The 22,946-nt window shown below is 41.4% G+C and overlaps 1 protein-coding gene across 1 annotated transcript in view; it reads right to left on the bottom strand.

Annotated features, from left to right (window-relative positions):
- pik3r3b (phosphoinositide-3-kinase, regulatory subunit 3b (gamma)) overlaps nt 1-22,346 on the bottom strand; it is a 273,792-nt gene extending 251,446 nt beyond the window's left edge. The window contains exon 1 of the mRNA XM_030727072.1: nt 21,995-22,346. Coding sequence (XP_030582932.1) covers nt 21,995-22,346 — 352 coding nt within the window. The remainder of the gene's footprint in view (nt 1-21,994) is intronic.
- Nucleotides 22,347-22,946: the final 600 nt, after the last annotated feature.

The following is a 22,946-nucleotide window of genomic DNA, read 5'->3' as shown; positions in this document are numbered from 1 at the left end:
CTAGAGCTGGGCTGCCAGCAACAACCCAGTAACCAAGAAACCAGCATCCAATTTTTATTTATTTATTTATTTTTTTTCATTAACGTGATTGTGTAATATTAACTCAGCCCAGCTGGTTTGGCCTGTCAAGATATTCGGGAGTCTGAGAGGCAACATCCAGTGCAAATCACCTGAACTATAAAATGTTTATGACTACTCATTATTAACAACTTATCCCAGTCCTTGTGTCTCCATTCTCTTCACCAAAAACTGAAATATTACCATTTTTATACAGTGTATACCTTAAAGTAGTCCAAATAGTACTTCCATTTAGCAATCCAGATGTAGCTGTTCCCAAATTCAAATTTGGTTTTAATAAGTTCAGCCTCTAAACTTTTTCATTGCACCTTATATTTACAAATATGGAAATATGGCAAATATGCATCTGGTCCTTTTTCTTAAGTGGCTAGTTGAGGAACTGCAGATTCCACACTGGCTGTATGTTTTACACAAAGAACATGCAGGTTGTGAAGGATATACTGGCTAGGTGGTATATACAGGTCTGGCCTAAGTCTTCTGTTAGAAGAAATGACAATTTGGCCCTTTAAGTTACTTTTTTGACATTTCGCTTTCCCCTCCAATTAAGAGGAGTTAGCGAAATGTCAAAAAGTAACTTAAAGGGCCAAATTGTCATCTTTTTGACATCAAATCGCGGACCGGAAGTAGGGGGCGTGGCCAGATGCGGCCTGCGGATCTCGAGTTTGAGACCCTGTTGGTAGACGGATCCACTTAGCCACCGGGCGTAGATACTTAGATCCCTTGATATCCACCTCAGCAGTGCATATCTTACCGTCATCACTGGGAATCACCTTCGTCACACGGCCTACTGGCCAGGATGCCCTCGGGAACTGCGGGTCCATAATCATAACCACTTGATCGGTCATGAGATCGGGAGCACTGTTGTGCCATTTCCTGCGAGGCTGGAGATTAGGTAGGTAGTTGCAAATAAATCTAACCCAGAAGTGGTCAGCCAGCACCTGGCTATCTCTCCACTGCCGTCGCCCGAACAGGTCACCCTTACCATACACCACTTGTGGTAAGGATGCATCGCACAGTCCCATCAACAAAAGATTTGGAGTTATGGGGTCAGGGAAGGCGATGTCCGAGGTCGTGTAGCTGAGAGCTTTGGAGTCAAGAATACCCTCCATCTCTTCCAAGAAAATTTGATCTCTAAGGACCACTTGCAGGGTAGATTTAACACATTTAATGTCCCTCTCCCATGTACCCCCAAAGTGAGGTGCTAGTGGTGGATTGAACCTGAAATCAATGCCCTGGGCTGCGATTTGCCTTTGCAGCCCCGGCTCCATCGCCACGAAAGCCTGCTGTAGCTCCCTATGTCCCCCTCTGAAGTTTGTGCCCCGGTCACACAGGATCTCAAAGGGTTTCCCTCTTCTGGCGACAAATCGTCACAAGGCGAGCAAGAAGAAATCAGTGTCCATGCCACCCAAAAGGTCTAAGTGTACGCACTTCGTGGTTAGACACTTAAATATGATCCCCTGCCTTTAGGGTGTATGGGCCGAAACCGTCAACCCCTGTAGACCAGTAGGGCAGTTGGTTGATACGCAACCGTGCCGTAGACAAGTCTGCCATCGGAGGAACAATCAGATTCCTGCGCCACTTACGGCACTTTACGCAGCTCTGCTGGTGTTTCTTGATGGCCTGTCGACCTTGGAGTATCTAATATGTCCTTCTTATTTCAGCAAATATGCGGTCGGGGCCTGCATGTAGCAGATGATTAACATAATCCGCTCTGTGACAGGATGGTCTGGTGCTAGGACAATGGTGTTAGGTGGATCACATCCTCTTCCAGACTCGTTGCCCTCCGCAGTCTACCTCCTACCCTAATCAACCCGACAGCACTGTCCAACATCGGTGAGAGCGGCAGCAATTGGCTGTTCGGGTAAACCGGTTTTCCCACCTGCAATACTGTCACCTCTGTTGGAAAGCTCTCTCTTTGGGACTGCTTCAAGGGGGCAAGCTCTGCTTTGATTCGCTCAGAAGCAGTTGGAGGGGACTCGGCCGCCCAGTGCAGAACCTGGCATGTAGCCTGCACCATTTCCGACCATGATCCGAACTAAGCCAGAGCCGGAACTAAGCCTATAGTTGAAGGAGCAGTAAAAAACAACTCTGGCCTTATTGTTGTGGTACACCATATGGTGAGGGATGAACCATGATTCACCTGAATGGCTCACTTTCTCTTCACTGACCTTCACGGCGTAACCTGCTCTCTCTAATTTGTGGATATCTTCATTGTACACAGCAAATTGCTCCAGATTACTGTTTAGATGACCCTCCGTAGCTTAGAGGAGCACCATCACAGCAGTGAGCGGTGCATGAATAGGAGGTGTGTTCTGTCTTCGTAAGAGTAGAGTGGCAAACGCTGATGCAAACAGTTTTCCGTTCCGGTAACTCTAGGGCAGCTTTGTCCTCTCCTGATCGGATCACCTCCTTATTATTATGGAAGGGTAGGATGTCGAGCTGCGAGAGTCTCTGAATGTTCTGCTGCAGTTCTTCCAAAGGCAACAGCATCGCCAAGTGTAGGCAGATATTCTCACCGGAGGGTGATGGCAGGAGGCTGACTGGTCCCTGTAAGTTCCAGTCCAATGCCGTACAAACAGCTACCGGGCCCTCGCTAGGACCAAACAGTATGGGCTGAATGGGTATTACCAGGTGAGCATTGTCAGACCCGATAAGTACCGTGGGCCTGACATTATGAAAGGATGGCAGTGGGATGCCTCTCAAGTGTCTGTATCAGTTGACTAGGGATTTGGCAGCACACGACTGCTCTGCCAGAGGTAGTTCCTCGGCAGTAAAGGCCTGTCATATGTCGTACTTTGCTCCTCCCCTCATTGAGGGGGACACCCTGAAGGACACAGTTGCTCCTCGCAGGTGTACTTTTTCTTGCCTAATGGTTCTCAGAGACAGAACCTCCTCAGTTCCGACTAGGCCAAGATGCCGATCAGCGGTGGGGAGGATGATTGTTTGCTCTGAGGTCTTCTCTAGTAAGTAGGAAAAGTGTTGAGAATTTATTAGTGTTCGCTAGCTTTTAGACATCTTTATATAATGCAAAGATTACTTATTTGGTTAACCTCCTTAGAGGCAGGGCATTCCAGTGGGCCCATGCTGTTCTGGCCACTAATGGGAATACTTCTTTTGACAATTTTTTTGGATAGGTTTAAGAGTGTTTTTGACAAAGACTCAAGTGCTGATATGGCGGTGCACAAAATGTTTAACCCAGGGAAAAGGAGTGTGGTTTTGAATTTTAGCAGAGGAAATTGTAGTTCGTCATAGTTCCTTTTTTGCATGGACTTAGTGATTATATGCAAGATGAGTTAGCTGCAAAAGAAATACCTGCCTCACTCAGTGCTCTTGTTAACTGTGGTATAAAATAATCTACACCAAGATTAACTGTTTCAGCCTCTATTCACAGTAGGACAACACATGAACCATTCAATTCTTAGTTGACTTGGGAGCCAAGCAAAGTTTTTTGGTTGAAGGAGTCACTACCTCGTTAGGGGTTGCCATATGACAGGCCTGGAAGAGCTGCCCTCCATGATCAAATACCCACTAAACAGTTCCTGTGCTCATATTAATCTCAGGTAATCATCATGTCTCACTGTGTATTTATTCTGCACCTGGTACACCGTTAACTTGGGTTTCCCATGGTTACAAACGCATAAACCCTCCATTGACTGGACCTGGCAGAAAATAACTGCTATGAAATGTTTGCAATCTGCCTCTGCCCCCTGGGAAGTCTTTCCACAGACCCATATGGAACCTCCAGATTTCAACTCCCCGCTAGCCATATGACTGTGCCATAAATCTTCTACCTGGCTCTTCTCCACCCACCAGTTGCCTGTATAGCCTTTCGAAACCAGAGTGGTATGTGTCATCTGACGATTGTCATCAGCGGTAGGACTGAGCTAAGGTCCTCTACCAGAGGCCTGGGAGCTTGAGGGTCCTGTGCAGTATCTTAGCGAACCGCTAAGGAAGACTGCACTCTCTTGGACAAAGATCTTAGATGTCATTACTGGAATCTGCTGGAGCCACTCTCCCAGTTTGGGGGTCACTGTTCCAATTACCACGGGGACCACTGTTGCCTTCACCTTCCACATCCTCATCTCTTCTCTCATACCTTTTTTCCCATTTCTCAAGCTTCTTGTGGTCTTTGTTTTTGAAGTTACTGTCAATTGTTATTGCTACATCTGTCACTACAGCCTTCCTCCTCTACTTGTCCAGCACTAATATGTCTGGTTGGTTAACCATCACCAGTTTGTCCGTCTGTATCTGGAAGTCTAACAGGATCTTGGCTACGTCATTTTCAACTATCTCATTTTGACCTCGGGACTACCAGACCATACAAAGCACAGATGTTCTTGTAAACTATGCGGCCTCTTCATGGTTCCCATTTGCCTGTGGGACTCTAAGATTCTTGTAGCCGTCCTCAAGGTCTACAATGTTGCCTTCTGGTCGTGCAATCCCTTCAGTTCTGACTACCTTCCCTCACTTTATTGCCATCCGACTACACTTCTCCAGTCGGAATGACATTCCAATGTCACTGCTGTAGATCCTATCAATACCCTATCAATGTCTCATTCACTCCTGTCATACAGCATGAACAATCCATGTATTGTACCCCACTCTTCATCACACCTTTCATCAAATATATATATATATATATATATATATATATATATATATATATAGGAGCTTGAGGGTCCTGCGCTGTTGCCAGTACTGCACTCTTCTGGACAGAGATCTCGGATGTTGTTCCAGGAATCTGCTGGAGCCACTCCCCCAGCTTGGGGGTCACTGCCCCGAGTGTTCCGATTACCACTGGGACCACTGTTACCTTCATCTTCCACATCCTCTCCAGCTCCTCTCTGAGTCCTTGGTATTTATCAAGCTTCTCGTGTTCCTTCTTCTTGATGTTCCTGTCACTATCACCACGACCTTCTTCCTTTGTTTGTCCACCACTATGATATCCAGTTGGTTAACCATCATAAGTTTGTCTGTCTGTATTTGGAAGTCCCACAGGATCTTAGCTCTGTTGTTCTCAACCAGCCTTGAGGACGTATCACATTTTGACCTCGGGACTTCCAGGTCATACTCGGCACAGATGTTCCTGTATACTATGCCGGCCACTTCGTTGTGGCATTTCAAGTATGCCCTGCCTGCTAGCATCTTGCACCCTGCTGTCATGTGCTAGATTGTTTCAGGGGCATCCCTGCACAGCCTGCACCTGGAGGTTTTGCCTGGGGGTTTTGCCTGGTACACCCCAGCCTCTATTGATCTTGTGCTTAGAGCTTGTTCTTGTGCTGTCATGATTAGTGCCTCTGTGCTGTCTGTCTGTCCAGCTTTGTCCAGCCAGTCTTTGTAGTCGGTGTTGAGGGGTCCAGTTCTCCTTCTTAGCCATGCCTTAGCCTTTGTCTTTCAGGTCAGCTGCTCTGGTATTCAGTGTACTTGTTATTATTATTGGGGTTTGATACCCAGTCTTGCAGTGTGGGGATGATGACGGCTCCCCCTTGCCGTAGCATTTGTGTTGTACCTCGTAAATCTGTTACCACTACACCATTCCAGCTGCTAATACTAATATATATATATATATATATATATATATATATATATATATATATATATATATATATATATATATATATATTAGGGGTGGGACTCGATTAAAAAAATTAATCAAATTTAGAAGTTTTGTAATTAATTAATCGAAATTAATCGCATTTTAATCACATTTCAATATTTAACATGAGAAATATTAATTTAAGTTTGTTTGATGAACGAATCAGTATACATAAGCTTAAACTTCAAAATCTTGTTCATTTTCCCACCAGTCTACTACACAGACCAACGAAGGGTGGAAGTGCTCCTGTGATAAGCAAACTCCTGAAATTAAAGTTAAGCATCATAACTGGATAGTTTTATTCAACATTAATGTCTCACTTAATATAGTTGGAAATTAATCATTCGCTCAGCTGTTTTTCTTGATGTTGAAATGTGTTATGCTTGTTTTAACAGCTTATTTTGAATAAAAGAATTAAAATTAAACCACAAAAAGGAGCAAAAGTTCGTTCTCCGTTTGACCAGCTGCTTTTACATAGCTGTGCTTCGCACTCATGATGCTAGGCGACATGAGCTACGCAGAGGTGAGGGCAGGTGACACTGATATGAAGGCTAGCTGCTCACTTCCGGCCTTTGCGGTCTTCGTGGGCTGCGAACGATGTGGCCCCTGAATTTGGACATTGTGCGTCGATATAATCTGTATGCCTGGAATTTGTGCACTGAGAAACGTTCGACGGTGCGAAGTGCTATAAAAATGCGTTATTTTCCCCGTAATTAATTAATCAAAATTAACGCGTTAAAGTCCCACCCCTAATATATATATATATATATATATATATATATATATATATATATATATATATATATATATATATATATATATAATAAGCTGGTAAGGCCACATTTTTTCTTTGCTATAGAACAACAATGTTAAAGTAATACCTCAGAATTTCAGCCAATGCTGTGGAAACAAAATGTGAAACAGAAATGGTTTAATAGAAATAGTTCCAAAGAAAAGATCAAATAAGTTTTCCTATTTATGTATTAAAAAAAATATAAAAATAAATAAGAAAAATAAAGATTTTTTTGTAATTCTGCCAAGTGTTTATAATTCGTCAGTGATCCATCTCTGAAAGGTAAAAGCTTGTGTATGTGTACGCACATTGTATTTATTTAGCCTCTGCCCCTACATAACACCCTCTAGTCTAACAGAGTCTCACTTCATCACAAACAATCAGTTGGCATCAAACAATCCCAACTGGCTTCTGTAGCCTCTCTCTGTCTCTCTCTCTCTCTCTCTCTCTCACACACACACACACACACACGCTTATCACTTTCTCTTTGTACCAGTGGTACCAAGCACTGTGATGCTTCTCTCATCTACTGGCTCAACTAATAATTCTATGTGTGTCTTGGTGTGTGAAGCTCTGTTGGTTGCGATCCCCTCAAATCTGCTGCTTTGCAAGAACTTTACACTAAAATAATCACTTCCAACATTTCTCCTTGATGGGTTAAACTTTCTAGGGTCTCTGCACATGATCAATAATATGGTCATTTGCCAGACAGGAGAAAGACACCATAGTGTTTTTCTGCCTACATGTTCAGAAACATTATAGCTGCATCTAACTGCTGATATTGTGCTGTGCTACTGCCTTTCTCCCAAGATCAGAAGCAGAGAATGAGTTGTCAGGTTCACAAATTATGGAAAACAATTAATACTCTCTCAGAAAATAGCCATAGTATAGAGCTTCCTCCAAGTGTGGTTAAAAAAAAAAAACACAGACAAGGTTGAAATGATAGACTGTTTTAATGAGCATTTAAAATATTCTGTATGACTCACAACACCTAACTCAGAGTCCATCTGCTCCCATGTCTGACTGTCCTGCTCTAAAAAATGATCAATTTTGTTGTTCCCCTGTATATGTATTTGAAATACACAAAGTCCTGCAGCTCTTGAATGTTACAAATTGGCTGGTCCAGACAAGTTAGTGTAATGGTCCCCCCCCCCCCTCCTCTCTCTCTCTCTCAGTTAGTGGAATTGGCTCTTTAGTGTCCACTGTTTGTGTTTTGCTTGTTGGCTACCAGGAGCCTATTCCAGAAATCAGGTTTAGCTAACAACTTGGGGCTTGTTAACCCTAAAATGAGGGAAACTCTGGTTTTCTGTTTCAGAAAGAGAGCTAACTCCAACTCTGAGTCAGTTATCAAAGTAACAGATATTGTGAATCTAACCTGCTTGATGGCAGGTTTTATCCAACAAACTCTGAGTGTCTCTCTGACTCCTCCCCTCCTGCTGCACCTGAACTGCTTGTCTGACACTCTGATTCATTTCCATTTCCTATGTCAGACCTGGCATGAATGAATTAAATAAAAATAAAAATACAAACATTAGCAAGAGTAGCCTATAGAAATGTTATGGAGCTCTTCTTGTAAAAGCAAATGTGTTTGGTACAACAGTGCATTCAGATCACTATTCTGATTGGGAAAACTGCCAGACATGACAGGCATAAAAAAAAAAAAAAAGCAGTATTATTAGAAAGCACTGCATACATTTTCATTGTTATGCAGATGATACCCACCTTTATCTATCCATGAAGCCAGATGACGCACATCAATTAGTTAAACTGCAGGAATGTCTTAAAGACTTTAAGGCCTGGGTGACCTCTAATTTCCTGCTTCCAAATTCAGATAAAACTGAAGAGCTTGTGCTCGGCCTCACAAATCTTAGAAACGTGGTGTCGAACCAGATACGTATTCTGGATGGCATTACCTTGGCCTCCAGAAACACTGTGAGAAATTTTGGAGTCATTTTTGACAAGGATATGTCCTTCAATGTACGTATTAAACAAATATGTAGGACTTCTTTTTTGCATTTATGCAATATTTCTAAAATTAGAAATCTCCTGTCCTAAAAGCTCCCTGGAAATCCTTCAGCTGATCCAAAATGCTGCAGCTAGAGTACTGATGGGGACAAGAAAGAGAGAGCATATTTCTCCCATATTGGGCCTCTCTTCATTGGCTCCCCGTTAAATTTAGAATAGAACTTGAAATTTTTCTCACATACAAGGTCTTGAATAATCAGGCCCCATCTTATCTTAAAGACCTCATAGTACAATATCACCCTAATAGAGCACTTCGCTCTCAGCCGGCTGGCTTACTTGTGGTTCCTAGGATACTTAAGACTAGAATGGGAGGCAGAGCCTTCAGCTTTCAGGCCCCTCTTCTGTGGAACCAGCTTCCAGCTTGGATTCGGAAGACAGACACCCTCTCTATTTTTAAGATTATCATAAAACAAAGCTTTAAGCCTAAAGCTTATAGTTAGGGCTAGATCAGGTGACCCTGAAACGTCCCTTATTATTGCTGCAATAGGTCTAGGCTGCTGGGGGGTTCCTATGATGTACTGTTTTTCATTCACCTCTTTTACTCTGTTTATACCTCACTCTACATTTAATCATTAGTTATTATTAATCTCTGGCTCTCTTCCACAGCATGTCTTTTGTCATGTCTCTCTCCCCTCAGCCCCAGCCAGTCGTGGCAAATGATTGCCCCTCCCTGTGCCTGGTTCTGCTGAAGGTTTCTTCCTGTAAAGGGAGCTTTTCCTTCCCACTGTCACCAAATGCTTGCTCATAGGGGGCTGTTGTGACTGTTGGGTTTTCTCTGTAATTATTGTAGGGTCTTTACCTTACAATATAAAATGCCTTGAGGCGACTGCTTGTTGTGATTTGGTGCTATACAAATAAAACTGAATTGAAATAACTGCTGTTGAATTTATGCAGTACCAGTTTTGACTGGTACTGTACATACAGATTAGCAGAACATTCCAATCAATCAGTCAGTCATCAAGTGCAGCTTGTATGCAATGAATCTCTTTGCACAAGGGATGATCAGTGGTTCGTACTGGCTGCCATCTTGTTTTCTTCTGGTTATATTCCTTTATAAAAGCAAAGTTGCCAAGCACTTAATTCTTTTTGCACTTAAATCACTGTCCTGCAGCAACTATGTGACTATTTGTGGAGGAATTTCTGAATTTTGCTGAATTTTCAGTTAATTGCTGTATTATCTATACAGCAGTCTTTATGCACCAGAGTCACTTTGAAGATGGCAGCTGAGTGCAAGTGGCTGAGAGCTAATCCGTGTTTGAAGAAACTACACTGCTCCAAAAAAAATTAAAGAAACACTTTGAAAATGGCAAATAGATTGGTTCTTATATAGTGCTTTTCTACTCTACTTGAGCACCTTATACAACAACCCCCATTCTCAGCCATTCATATAAGCACTTTTCTGTACCTCAGTGCTTTCTGTCTACCATTCCCACTCTGATCAACGCATCAGAGAGCAATTTTGAGTTCAGCATTTTGCCTAAGGATACTCTAGCATGCGGACTGGAGCAGCCAGGTTTAAACCTCCAACCTGCTCTACCTCCTGAGCTACAGCCACCCCAACACACAAGATCTCAATGGAAAGAAAAATCATGTTTAATATCTATAGTGATATGGACTGGTTAATGTGCTAGAAATGAAAGAATGCCACATTGTTTAATGAAAATAAAAATTATCAACCTACAAAGATACCCCAAAAATTAAAGTGAAAAAATTATGCATCAGGCTAGTCCATTTTGTTGAAATTTCATTACAGCAACTCAAAATAGTACTCAGTAGTTTTATGGCCCCCACATGCTTGTATTCAAGTCTGACAATGTTAGGGCATGTTCCTAATGAAATCATAGATGGTGTCCTGCGGGATCTCGTCCCAGATCTGGACCAGGACATCACTGAGCTCCTGGACAGCCTGAAGTACAACCTGGTGGGCATTGGCTGGACCAGAACTTAATGTCCTTGAGTATCAATTCCTTCATTCTCCAGGAACTGCCTGCATACTTTCACCACATAAGGCCAAGCATTGTCGCGCACCAAAAGGAACCCAGGACAAATTGCAGCAGTCTAGTGTCTTAGAATGGCTCCAAGGTTTTCATTTTGATACCTAATGCCAGTCAGGTTGCTGTTGCCTAGCCTACAGAAGTTTGTGTGTCCCTCTATAGAATGTCTCCCCAGACCATCACTGACCCACCACCAAACTGGGCATGCTGAATGATGTTACAGGCAGCATAACATTCTCCGTGATTCTCCAGACCCTTTTTCATCTGTCACATGTGCTCAGAGTGAACCTGCTTTCATCTGTGAAAAGCACAGGGAACAAGTGGTGGACCTGCCAGTTCTGGTATTCTATGGCAAAGGTTAATCAGGCTCCACAGTGCTGGGCAGTGAGCACAGGGCCCACCAGAGGAAGTCGGGCCATCAGGCCGCCCTCATGAAGTCTGTTTCTGATTGTTTGGTCAGAGACATTCACACTAGTGGCCTGCTGGAGATATTCTTGTAAGGCTCTGGCAGTGCTCATTCTGTTCCTCCTTGCACAAAAGAGCAGATACCAGTTCTGCTGATGGGTTAAGGAATTACACTCTTGTCCAGCTCTCCTAGATTAACTGCCTATTCATGGAATCTCATCACCTTATGCTGCTAGTAGTGAAATTGGCCCTAGCCATTGGTGTGAATGTTAGATAGAAAGCACTTAGGCACAGAAGAAAGTGCTTGTATGAACTGGTGAACAAGGCATGTTGTATAATGCAATGTGATTTCTCAAGTAGAGTAAAAAAGTGCTATATAAGAATGAGTCCATTTGCCATTTAAGTGAAGTGTGAGGATGGAATGAACCTTTAACACCAGCGGACACCTTTCTCCTACTGCCTGTTGCCTGCTAAAAAATTATTTTCAGTGTTAGCATTCAAGTTGGTTTCCCCATTAGTAAAGTTGTGAATAAAAAAACATTCAAATTTTCGGGTCTGTAAATAAACATCAAACATAGACAAATGTAGAAAAAAAAGTATTGGTCACACACCACTCTAAAGCATTCTGTTGCAGAATGCTAATAAAATTTTAATATTGAGTATCAATTATAAATAGAGATGCATATCTTCTTCGTACTAAGACACTGTATGAACAATGTTCTTTAATAGCCATTACAAACTGCTCATTGATACTACTGCTATAACTTGGAGCTGCTTTAATGCCATGTATATAAATCCTGAAATGCGTTATTGCCCCCCGCTTAAATTATTTTTTGCAACACCTTACTGAAATTGATGCAGTCAAATGACTTGTTCCCATTTTATTGAGACACTTAAAGGGGAATTCAAATGCAGAGAGGAGGAGGCTATAAAATCCTGTGTGACTTTATAGGTTTCCATAAACTTGCTGAGAATGGGGAGGATATAAGAGAGAAAGCAGGTCAGAAGAATCCTTTCATGCCTTCATTGGTTTTTAAACATAAAAGCTGGTCACAGTTCAGGGAGGAGCAGGATTTACAGGTGAAGGCTTGGCTCATGACAGCATGGAATATAATGCCTGCAGCTATATGGAAAACAAGAAAGCCATTTTTTTTTCTTTCATACCAATTTAATTAAAGTTCCTTTCCCCCCAAAAATGGTGGCAAAACTAAAGTTAATTTTCTTAAGTTGATGACTAAAAAAAGTCAGTTATTTCAGAATTTAAACATTTTTATTTAATGCCCCAAATACTGTTTATTTAAGAGATTAAGTCAACTGACGATCTGATTTTTACAATGGCAGTGATTAGCACTGTTGTGTCACAGTGACAAGGTCTCAGTTTCAGTTTAATCCATCCATCTATTTTCTTCCACTTATCTTTTTTCAGGGTGGGCTGGAGCCTATTTCAACTATTTAGTCACAAATCAACAAATACCAAGTAAAATGATACAAAATTATTATTTGTGAAATAGGACTTCCCAAAAGCCAAGCCCAACTTATAAGTTGGGGCACAACGTCAATATTTCAAATTGCACATTGCATATTTTACCTGTGCATGTGTTGTCTCTGTGTACTCCAGAGAGAACCAATACACAGGGCACGTCCTCCCACAGTCCAAAGAGATGATTGTCCCAGACAATCACAAAAACAGTGTGACCAACAAAACCTGATTATTAAAATGATTTTGTCACATTACGTTCTGCAAGTATACTCTTAGTCCTAATTTACGCTGCAGCATTGAATCTTTGCAGGGCCTACAACGTAACCTACATAAGTGGCCAGCAATGTTTTGCTACACGGTGGTGTCTGCACAACCTGCCACATGACCAATCTGTTCATCCAGCTGAAGTTCAAACACCACAGCATTGCCAGTATAACCAGATGTTGCTGTGTCAGCCTGAATAATTCTGATTTAGTCTTAAGCTGAACATGTTTTCTGTTTGCTCTCGGCTTTAAAGGGCCAGCATGGAATCAGGGGCGTAGAATTAGGTAGGGATGGTAGGGACTCGTCCCTACCAATATCAGTAAACATCCCTACCAATCATGGGGCACGATTAGCAAGCAATGGTAGGGAGATGTCCCTACACCATGGGTGTAATTAGCACCACACCAGACCCCAATTCATCACTCATCTGTCAGTATGTTGAGGCAGTCACTAAAATGTGAGCAAATTTATTTGGCCTAAATAACTTGGTCCTATTTCTCCCTGATATTATTAGTCATGATAACTGGCATTGCCTTTCTATTAATTTATCTATTTATTATTTGTGTTTAATTTATACTGTATTAATAATTTTTATATTTACATCTAGGCAGCATGGTGGCATGGTGGCATCGTGGTTAGCACTGCTGCCTCACAGCTGGAATAACATCTAGAAGGCCCAGACCTTGTGCTTGGCCCGGACCACTCACTGTGTGGAGTTTGCATGTTCTCCCCGTGTCTGCGTGGGTTTCCTCCAGGTACTCCGGTTTCCTCCCTCAGTCCAAAGACATGCACTTACTGGGGTTAGGTTAATTGGTCACTCTAAATTGCCCATAGGTGTGAATGGTTGTCTGTCTCTCTGTGCTAGCCCTGCGACAGGCTGGTGACCTGTACAGGGTATACCCTGCCTCTCGCCCTACGATAGCTGGGATAGGCTCTAGCAATGCTGAACAAGATAAGCAGACGAGACTGGATGGATGGATGGATGGATGGATATTTACAGTGGGTACAGAAAGTATTCAGACCCCTTTAAATTTTTTACTCTTTGTTTCATTGCAGCCTTTTGCTAAAATCAAAAAGACCTGTAATACTTACCATGTGATATATCAGTTTTTCTTTTTTAATACATTTGCAAAAATTTCTACACTTCTGGTTTTTTCTGTCAAGATGGGCTGCTGAGTGTACATTAATGAGAAATAAAATGAGCTTTTTTGATTTTAGCAAATGGCTACAATGAAACAAAGAGTGACAAATTTAAAGGGGTCTGAATACTTTCTGTACCCACTGTATATATATTATTTATATCATCTGTATTTTATTTATAATTTAGTATTAATTTATTTTCAAGATATTGTATAAGTGCACAAAATTCCAAGGTATTCACTGTTCTTTAAGTCCAATAAATGCAGTGTGTTTGCAAAGTCAATGAATAATTGTGTTAAATAATCGTGATTTCAATATTGACCAAAATAATCATGATTATGCTTTTTACCATAATTGAGCAGCCTGACTGCAAACCCAGAACTTTTCTGACATGACCAACCAGGAAGATATGGGCAAGTGCAGACTATTGTAAACTGATTTATTTATGGAGCAAAAATTCATGAACTAATTCAGAAATACTTGTTTAATAAACTGATACTGAAAATAATTTACAATAGCACATGCCCACTGGTTTAATAGTGCTTTAAAATTCTGTATGTTTACATTGTTGTTTATTCCTAGCAGTGTGAAGAAACACCATTCAGACAGTTACAGAGTGAATTTAAATATTTATACTTTCTGGTCTGACATTGGAAGAGACGACTATTGATCCAGCACACTGATGTCAATTAGGCATTTAGTAAAATAAAAGCTTATTGACACCAGTTTTCCTGAGCAGGCTGCCTCATTGAGCCTTGAGCAGGTTCCCATTCTGTGATCTGAGCATATGACAAATTTATTCACACAAGTGAACGCTATAGTGATCAGGTGGGTCACTGCTGTGCAACATCATGAACCTTAAATGTAAGTTTAATAAAGAAGATCTTTAATCACTAATCTACTTGCTTTCCTGGGTGTTCAGGCTGCTAGTCTATTTTTACATCACTTCCTCTTTCCCACATTTGTCAAACTCAGACCGACATCATTACTCTAGTTCAGTCATCCTTTCCCACCTCCTGTTCAATTTGACACTGGCATTGTGTGGACCACCTGACTTTCGAAGTCAGTATAATAAATCTCACTTCCTACACAATAGCACTTGAGAGATTAAAAATCTTACAAGGTGTGTGAAAATATTACAATAATCTCAATGAGACTACCTGTTTAAATAAAGGATTAAACAAGAGCTATGATGACCGAGTGCCAATGTTTGGCTGTTTTGGATTAATGTGTGTGTCTGTGTGTTGGGGGGGGGGGGCTTTTATAGTAAGATGAGTGAAGAATTATGCTCTAGCTTGTACAGTATCCACCGATAGTGTGAATTTGAACATCCCTGGTGGAAGCGCGCAGTACCTTTATTTATATACATTTTAAGTGTGTGTGTGTGTGTGTGTGTGTGTGTTTGTGTGTGTGTGTGAAGTCAAGCACCAGGCATGCAGATTGCTTCTGTGAAAGAATTGGTTGCTCTCGGGAGCCCAGTAAATTCCAGCATGGTGCTATGATAGGATGCCACCTATGCAACAAGTTCAGTTGTGAATTTTCCTCACTACTAAATATTCCACAGTCAACTGTTTGTGGTATTATAACAAAGTGGAAGTGATTGAGAATGACAACAACTCAGTCACAAAATGATAGACCACGTAAAATCAGAGAGCAGGGTCAGTTGATCCTGAGGCGCATAGTAAACAGAGGTCACCAACTTTCACTTGCTACAGACCTCCAAACTTCATGTGGCAGATGCAGTCCTGTAAAGCACACTGCCACTAGACTAAAGCAGTGGAGATGTGTTCTCTGGAGTGAGAAAACATGCTCCTCCATGTGGCAATCTGATAGATGATTTTGGGTTTGGCAGTTGTCAGAAGAACGGTACTTGTTCCCAAGACCAGTACTGAGACAGGCAAAAAAGCATTCCAATTTTGCTGGCCTTTCTACATGGAATTCATTACAAAAACACCTTAAACTCATTCATTGAGACCAGGTCCTGAAGTTTAAGGCACTTTTAAATAATCTGCAAGTGACTACATCAAGTTACATCAAGTTTGCTCGTTTTCTTTGTTTGCTTTTTGAATGACATACTTCTTATCTTCTTTTTATGTATGGCTAAAATGTCAGCTTAAAATTCTATTAATTGTGCTGCTGCTGTCTTGGCCAGGACACTGTTGGAAAATAGATTTTGATCTCAGTGTGTTTATCCTGTTTAAATAAAGATTACAATAATAATACTATGATAATTTGTAGGCCAATCATCTCATTTTCTGCTCATTTAATCTTACAGAGTTCAAAGCATAAAGGCATAAAATTTTAACGTCAAGACCTGGTCTCAGTGAGTGGGTTTAAGGCACTTTTAAATAATCTGCAAGTGACCGCATCGAGTTGTAGATGTTTTGCTTGACTTATTTTTTTAAATGATATCCTGGTCACTTTTATACCTAACTATCCTGTGTTTAATCTTTTCCTGTTTATATGTATCCAATTCAATTTAATTGAATTTACATAACACCAAATCACACCAAACAGTAACCTCAAGGTGCATTATATTTTAGAGTAAAAACCATATAATAATTACAGAGAAAACTCAACAGTTAAAACAACTGCAAGCACTTGGTGACAGTGGAAAGGAAAAACTCCCTTTAACAGGAAGAAACCTCCAGCAGAACCAAGCCCAGGGTTGGGGGTGAGGGAAGAGAGACATGATGTGGAAGAGAGCCAGATATTGATAATAACTAAAGATTAAATGTGGAGTGGTGTCTATGTTTTCATCCCTGATTGTGGCCCTGTTGCTCATAGACCTTCTGGATGCTGGACTTCAGCTGGAGACCTGTGTATTTGACTGTGGCTGACCTTCGTGAATCTTTATCATGGTTCCTGTTTGCCTCCAGGATGCCCAAGTACTTGTAGCCCTATGTAAAAGCCGTTCAGTTGTTAAATCATGACTTAACTCTGATTAACCACATTTCTGGAAAAGCTGAGTTAAATTTCTCTAGTCACACCCAGGCTTGATTACTGCTAGAATCTATAGAACCTGTCTGACAAACTAAAGTATGCTAAAATCTCAAAAAGCAACACATCACGCTACAAGCTAAAGAAACTTAAGAAGACATGAAAAACAAAGTAATTGACATCTCTCAGTCCAGAAATGATTACAAAGCAATTTCTAAGGCTTTTTAATGAACCGTGGTGAAAGCCAATATCCACAGATGAAGAAAACCTGGAACAGTGGTGAACCTTCCCAGGAGTGGCAGGCCTACTGAAACTACTCCAAGAGTAATCAACAACTCATCCAAGAGAACAACATTTAAAGTACTGCAGGCCTCACTTGTCTCAGTTATGGGCAGTATTCATGATTCAACAGTAAGAAAGTAACTGGGGAAAAAAGGCATCAAAGGGAGAGTTCCAAGGTGGAAATCACTGTTGACCAAAAAGAACACAAAGACTCATCTTAAATTTGACAAAAACATCTTGATGATCCCCAAGGCTTTTGGGAAAATATTCTGTGGACTGATATCTGGCATCACAGTAACACAGCACTTCATAAAAAGAACATCATACTAACAGTTAAACATGGGGATAGTAGTGTGATGGTCTTGGGCAGCTTTGCTGCCTCAGGACCTGGACAACTTGCCATAATTGAGGGAGCCATGAATTCTGCTCTCTACCAAAAAATTCTGAATGAGAATGTCCAGCCATCATTTCATGCCCTGAAACTACACTTGTCTCGGGTACTTACATTGTAAAATAAATACCTAATCTTAAAAATGTTTGTCTCCTTAATTCAAACTGGAAGCTGTTTGCCACAGAAGAGCCTGACAGTAGGGCTGCAACGATTCCTCGAGTAACTCAAATAATTTGATTATAAAAAATCCTCAAAGCAAATTTGTTGCTTTAATTCTTCGTTCAAACTCTGCAGCATTAAGGTGTCTTCGTGTAAGTGGAGAGTTTCACCCACATTAGCAGCATTAAAAGTCTCCGTCGTTGTCGTCTTCTTCTTGTGGGTACTACCCACCTACTGAACTGGGTTGGGAATCAGGAGTTAGAAAAAACCCCTCCAATTCTAAAAAGTTCCCCATTGCTGACATGTTTTCCATGCCTCCACCGCTCTATGCCCTGTTTGTCTATTGTGCTCAATATGTTGAGAATTTCAGCTTTTTTTTTCTTTACTTCAGCTCCCAGAACGGATCACCACCACAGACATATTGCTAGCGAGCGCCACTATTAGCATTAGCGATCATTCTGTACCGGAAGGACCCCTTCCCAAGTCAAGATATTTTTTATGTTTTAATCCCTGGTTAGTGACTAAAAATAGACCTGCAGTAGAAACATAGAGAATGCTTGTGAATACAAAGCATTACAACATTAAGCTCTTGCAGCCCCCAGTTTTTCAACAAAAACACTGATAACACAACAGTGGCAGGCAGTTGTTTTACTGTATGTGCAGTCTGTCTGCACAAGTGCAAAGAGGCAGAGCCGTTATAGAGATGGTGAGCTCAGGTGGAGCAAAAGTAAACATTTTCTAGCGTCCAAAAGAAGCTTTTTTCCCCCTGTAACCACCATTAGACCTTTACTGGGAAACAGCTGGAGGTCCTTCATCAACCACCTGATCAGCAAGTGAAGAAAAGAGAACTTTGTAGCTGCTCCATCCACTGCTGTTTGTTTCACACAGGGAAAAACTGCAGTATGGAAGTTAAAATATGAGATCAACCTGATCTTGAGATCATTCTGGCGAGGGCAGAATTTGTAACTACTTCTTTTGGGTGATTTAGCCATTGGTCGGCTGGACTGCACAATGGCTAAATCCCCCAGAGGTGCTGCAGGGGCAGAGGCACTCTTGCTCAGAATCTTTCTCATCAGTTGATTCGTCCTCTTCATTGTGAGCACAGTTCTCCACTTCTAACATTTTAGATTCTACTCCATCATCATGTTCATTTTTTTTTCATTTCATACCCATCTTTCATTTCTGCAGCAGGTGATGTGGGGAATTCTTCAGAGGTAGAGGTAGCATGTGGTCTGTATGTTGGATCTGTCACCTTATCATTATTTTCCTCCTCTTTAGTTGATTCTTCCTCCTCATTACACTCAGCATTGTCTTCCTGGTCATTCTTTCCCACAAAATTGTTAAAATATTAGGGCGCAGGCCTCTGGTGCAGTATAGAGCTTCTTCCTTTGCATGTTGCACAATGTGAAACACCTAAACACCTGTGAGAAAGGACCTTTTTTATTTCTTTTGTTTTATTTTGCTGCTATAACCATTGTTTGATCTCACACATCAAAGATCTGAGATCAAAGATGTTTTGGAAAGCTATACGGGGTGACAATTTGACCCATTGGAGCAATTTGTGCTCTGGGGTCTTTTTGACCCCAGAGGACAACAGGCTTTATTAAATTCAATAAAACACCCATAATTCTGTCAAATTATGTCAAATTGATTTTAATAATGAAGAGCATAGTATTGAACAACCTCTGTTATTTTCAGGTCATTTGATGAAAAAAAACAAAACATATTTTGATGGCAAAAGATTTCATTTGGGGTCTAAAAAGACCCCAGCACATTATGAGGGCCAGCTGTAAAATACTGGACAGATAAATAGATGAAGGAGAGGAGAGATGCAGAGGCAGATGGAAATGACCAAGACCTTTACAGGTACTCAAGCCCAAAGCAGCATGAATGTTATTTATATAAGATTGACTGAACCCACTCTCATAAAAGAGATGGGCAAGCAATTAAAAGCAGCTACGAGGCAACAGGGGAAGGGAAAGAGAAACAATTCCTCTTCATCTGACCTATTTAGCAAACGAAAAACCATAAACACAACAGATCCAAACACCCAGCCAGGACTAAAACAGAGTTAACGACTCCAACCCTGCAAAAACAAAGTCTGCAGGGTTCGGAATAGCTTTTTATGTAGGGCAAACCTGTTTCACAATGCTTTTTAACATTTTTGCACTCAGGTCCCTCTAGTCCTCATTACTGTCCATTTGTGCTCAGTCCTTAATAAATCATCAGGAAAAAAAATCCAGTTGCACTGGATTCACATAGCTCACACAGTATTACTAAGTATGGAGTCAGTGTTCTATCTGGAATCAATACCAAGGGACCGCAAAAAATATAAATACAAACGTGAATAAGTCAGCAAATTCAAAGCCATCCATGTATTCAATGAAGAGAACTACCATATCACCCTGGGGACTAATATAGAGCTGCACAAGCTGTAGCTTCATTATCACAGAGGAGTCTAAGAGGACTCTAAGAGGAGAATAGACCTGTCCAGCAACACATGGGAGGTGTGGCAGGGCATACAGACCATCGCAAACTACAGAGGCTGTGATTGGACTACAGGAGACTTGAGTGTGATGCTGGCAGAGGAACTTAACTGCTTCTTTGCTCACTTTGAGACACCACAGGAATACTCATCTGCTCCAGCCCACCCCTCTCAACCTCTCCCTGGTCCAAGCAGTCACCCCACCCCACCCCCTACCTAAAAACAGCCACAATCATCCCAGTGCCAAAGAAGTCACCCATCACCAGCCTAAATGATTACCGCCTTATCACCCTCACAGTGGTAATCATGAAGTGCTTTGAGACACTGGTTCTGCAGCACATGGAGAGGCTCCACACCTTCAGGTTTCTGTGTGTCCTCATCTCTGCTAATCTCTCTTGGACAGATAACATCAAAGCTGTCATCAAGAAGGCTTCCACTTCCACAGGATGCATTCCAACACGGCTAACACAGAGAAGCTGCTTGGAGCTGGTAAGATACACAGAGGCCTGGTTTAGGAAAGACAGGTCTGGCTGGACTGCAGCTGTAGGATCAGCTCAGTTGCAGCCACAGCTACAGGTTATCAGGTCCAGTGAAATAACATGCAAGCAGCAAGGCTAAGAGGAATACATTAGGTACTGTAACAGACAATACTCTGTTTTTAAGAAGGGGAATGTACTTGAAGGGTTGTAATTGAAGGGTTGTGCTGCCCAAAATAAAATACTCGTGTCTGCCTCTAATGGTACAGACACACTAATATATTTTCAGGGTTTGATAAGTGCATGTCTGTAATATGTGCAGTGCATCCAAATTCCATCCACATCCACTGTATCAGAGTGGTGACAGAATTCTAATAGTGACATCCAAAAGAATCTAGACAAATACAAAGCAATCTAGTATTCGGAAATGATGTCATTGCTGTACTAACGAAAATGCAAAGTACATTTTCCTCCTGCGATGCATTGTGAAAGTATAGAGTGTTTTCACACCACTGCAGTATGCACTCTGAAAGTACACTTACTCTTAATGTTACCATTTTTCACAGTGAACATACTCAAAGAACAGCTTGAAATACCGGGACCTGCAGTCCATTACACACAAATGATTTGCAAGTTTACACACAGGTAACATGGACACACTTGAATGTTTTGCGAATTGCAGATAAATGTTTTGGCCTTACAGGGCTCTTGAATGTCTGTGCATGCAGGAAGCATGTCAAATTAATGGCAGAGGAAGTTATCACATGTTGTATATCACTGCCTGCGTGTAGCACATTTGGTGAAACGGGCCCTGGGATGACAGCAGTATCAAACAAGACAGTCATCGTGGTAACCACAAATCTCTGGTCCAAGCTCATACCCACAAAGCTTTGGTGTTTTGTTAAGGCTGGCCTGGGGACCAAAGTCTACACTTCATTCTACCAATGTGTGGTTGAGAGCATCATAAAAACATGCATCACAAACTGTTCTCCCCACTCCCCTCAGGTCGTAGACTATACAGCATCACAGTCAGGTCAAACATGCTGCGAAACAGCTTCTATCCTAAAGCTGTTAGACTCAGAAACTCTGCTCCTCACTATAGTCAGATTACTGACAACATTCTTGTGGAATAACAACGTGAACTGCTCAGGTACCAGAGCAGTTTTCTTTTTTTATGAGTTATTTATTTTATTAAATTATTCTATTTATTTGTAAATGCACACTGTACATGGCTTCTTTTTGCCACTTGCACTGGAGGGACCTCAGAAAGTGAATTTCATTCCTGTCATGTTTTTCATGAGAAGAATGACAATAAATCTTTTTGAATCCTTTGAATTGTGCAAACTGACAGTGCTACACTTTTTATTCTGATAACTGTATTATGAACACTGTTATATTACAATCCAACTAATGAGCCAATAAAAAGATTCAAACAGAAAATCCAAATATCAGGTTGATGAGTTTAATGCAACTGGGTTTAACTTACCCGAAGCAGCAGCTGCGCCAGGAGGCTGAGGCCCCACCATAGTCTGTTGCCCCCCTGGAGTTGGCGGTACAGGACGGTACCAGGATTTAGCTAAAGCAGGGCCATTTTTGACCACCCCAACATACTCCACAAAAGTCCCTGGAAAGTCTCCTTTCTTCTTGGTCCTTTCATTGATCCCGTGCAACCAACCTTTGGGATTACACTCATCCCCCTCCTGGTACTCCAGCCCAACTGCTGCCATCAGTGTGGCCTTTGGAACAGTGAGCAGGTCACCTGGCTGGAGACTAATATCATCCTCACGCTGACACTCATATTCAAAAAGGGCCCGGTACTGGAAGCTGTCAGATGCCATCACAACATTAGTTCATAGAAAGATACAAAGCTAAAAATATTGATGTCACCTGAGATGTGCTGCGTTAAAAAAGTGAAACTCAATAATACTAAATGAAAATTCTGTTAGTTCAAAAATTCCTGGAGCTTAGCCTAAACCTGGGAATCATGTGCTGTTGCCTGAGATTTGATGTGTTATGCTGGCTGAAAAGACACAATTGACATAAATCTGATAAAAAAAAAAAAAAAAAAAAAATTCCACCTCTTAGCCCAGAGGTGGAATTGGACTCTTTTTTTTTGTCCCGCAACCCCTTAAAGAAAAGGTCCAAAGATTTTTATCCAAAAGTGTAATGAACTGAACAGTTGTCTGGTCTTGGCTGATTTGGTTTAGAAATCCATGCAGTTCTTTAAAAATCTGCAGTAGTTCACCTGTCAGTCACAGGATTCCAGTCTGAAATCTGCATGCTTTGCAATCCAAATGCTCAGAATGGATGATTAGCCACCACACTGTGCCTGTGATTTGAAATGAGGAGATGGCTGTGGGAAGCCAGGCAGTCCAGAACCTGAAGGGTGGCCCAATTTTGTAGGATAGGACGACCTCTAGACGATGTCCCAAAATATA

This window comes from Archocentrus centrarchus, chromosome 4, assembly GCF_007364275.1.
Source record: "Archocentrus centrarchus isolate MPI-CPG fArcCen1 chromosome 4, fArcCen1, whole genome shotgun sequence".
NCBI classification, from domain to species: Eukaryota; Metazoa; Chordata; class Actinopteri; order Cichliformes; family Cichlidae; genus Archocentrus; species Archocentrus centrarchus.
The sequence above is the reverse complement of the archived record's forward strand: the minus strand, read 5'-3'. Positions and strand labels throughout refer to the sequence as shown.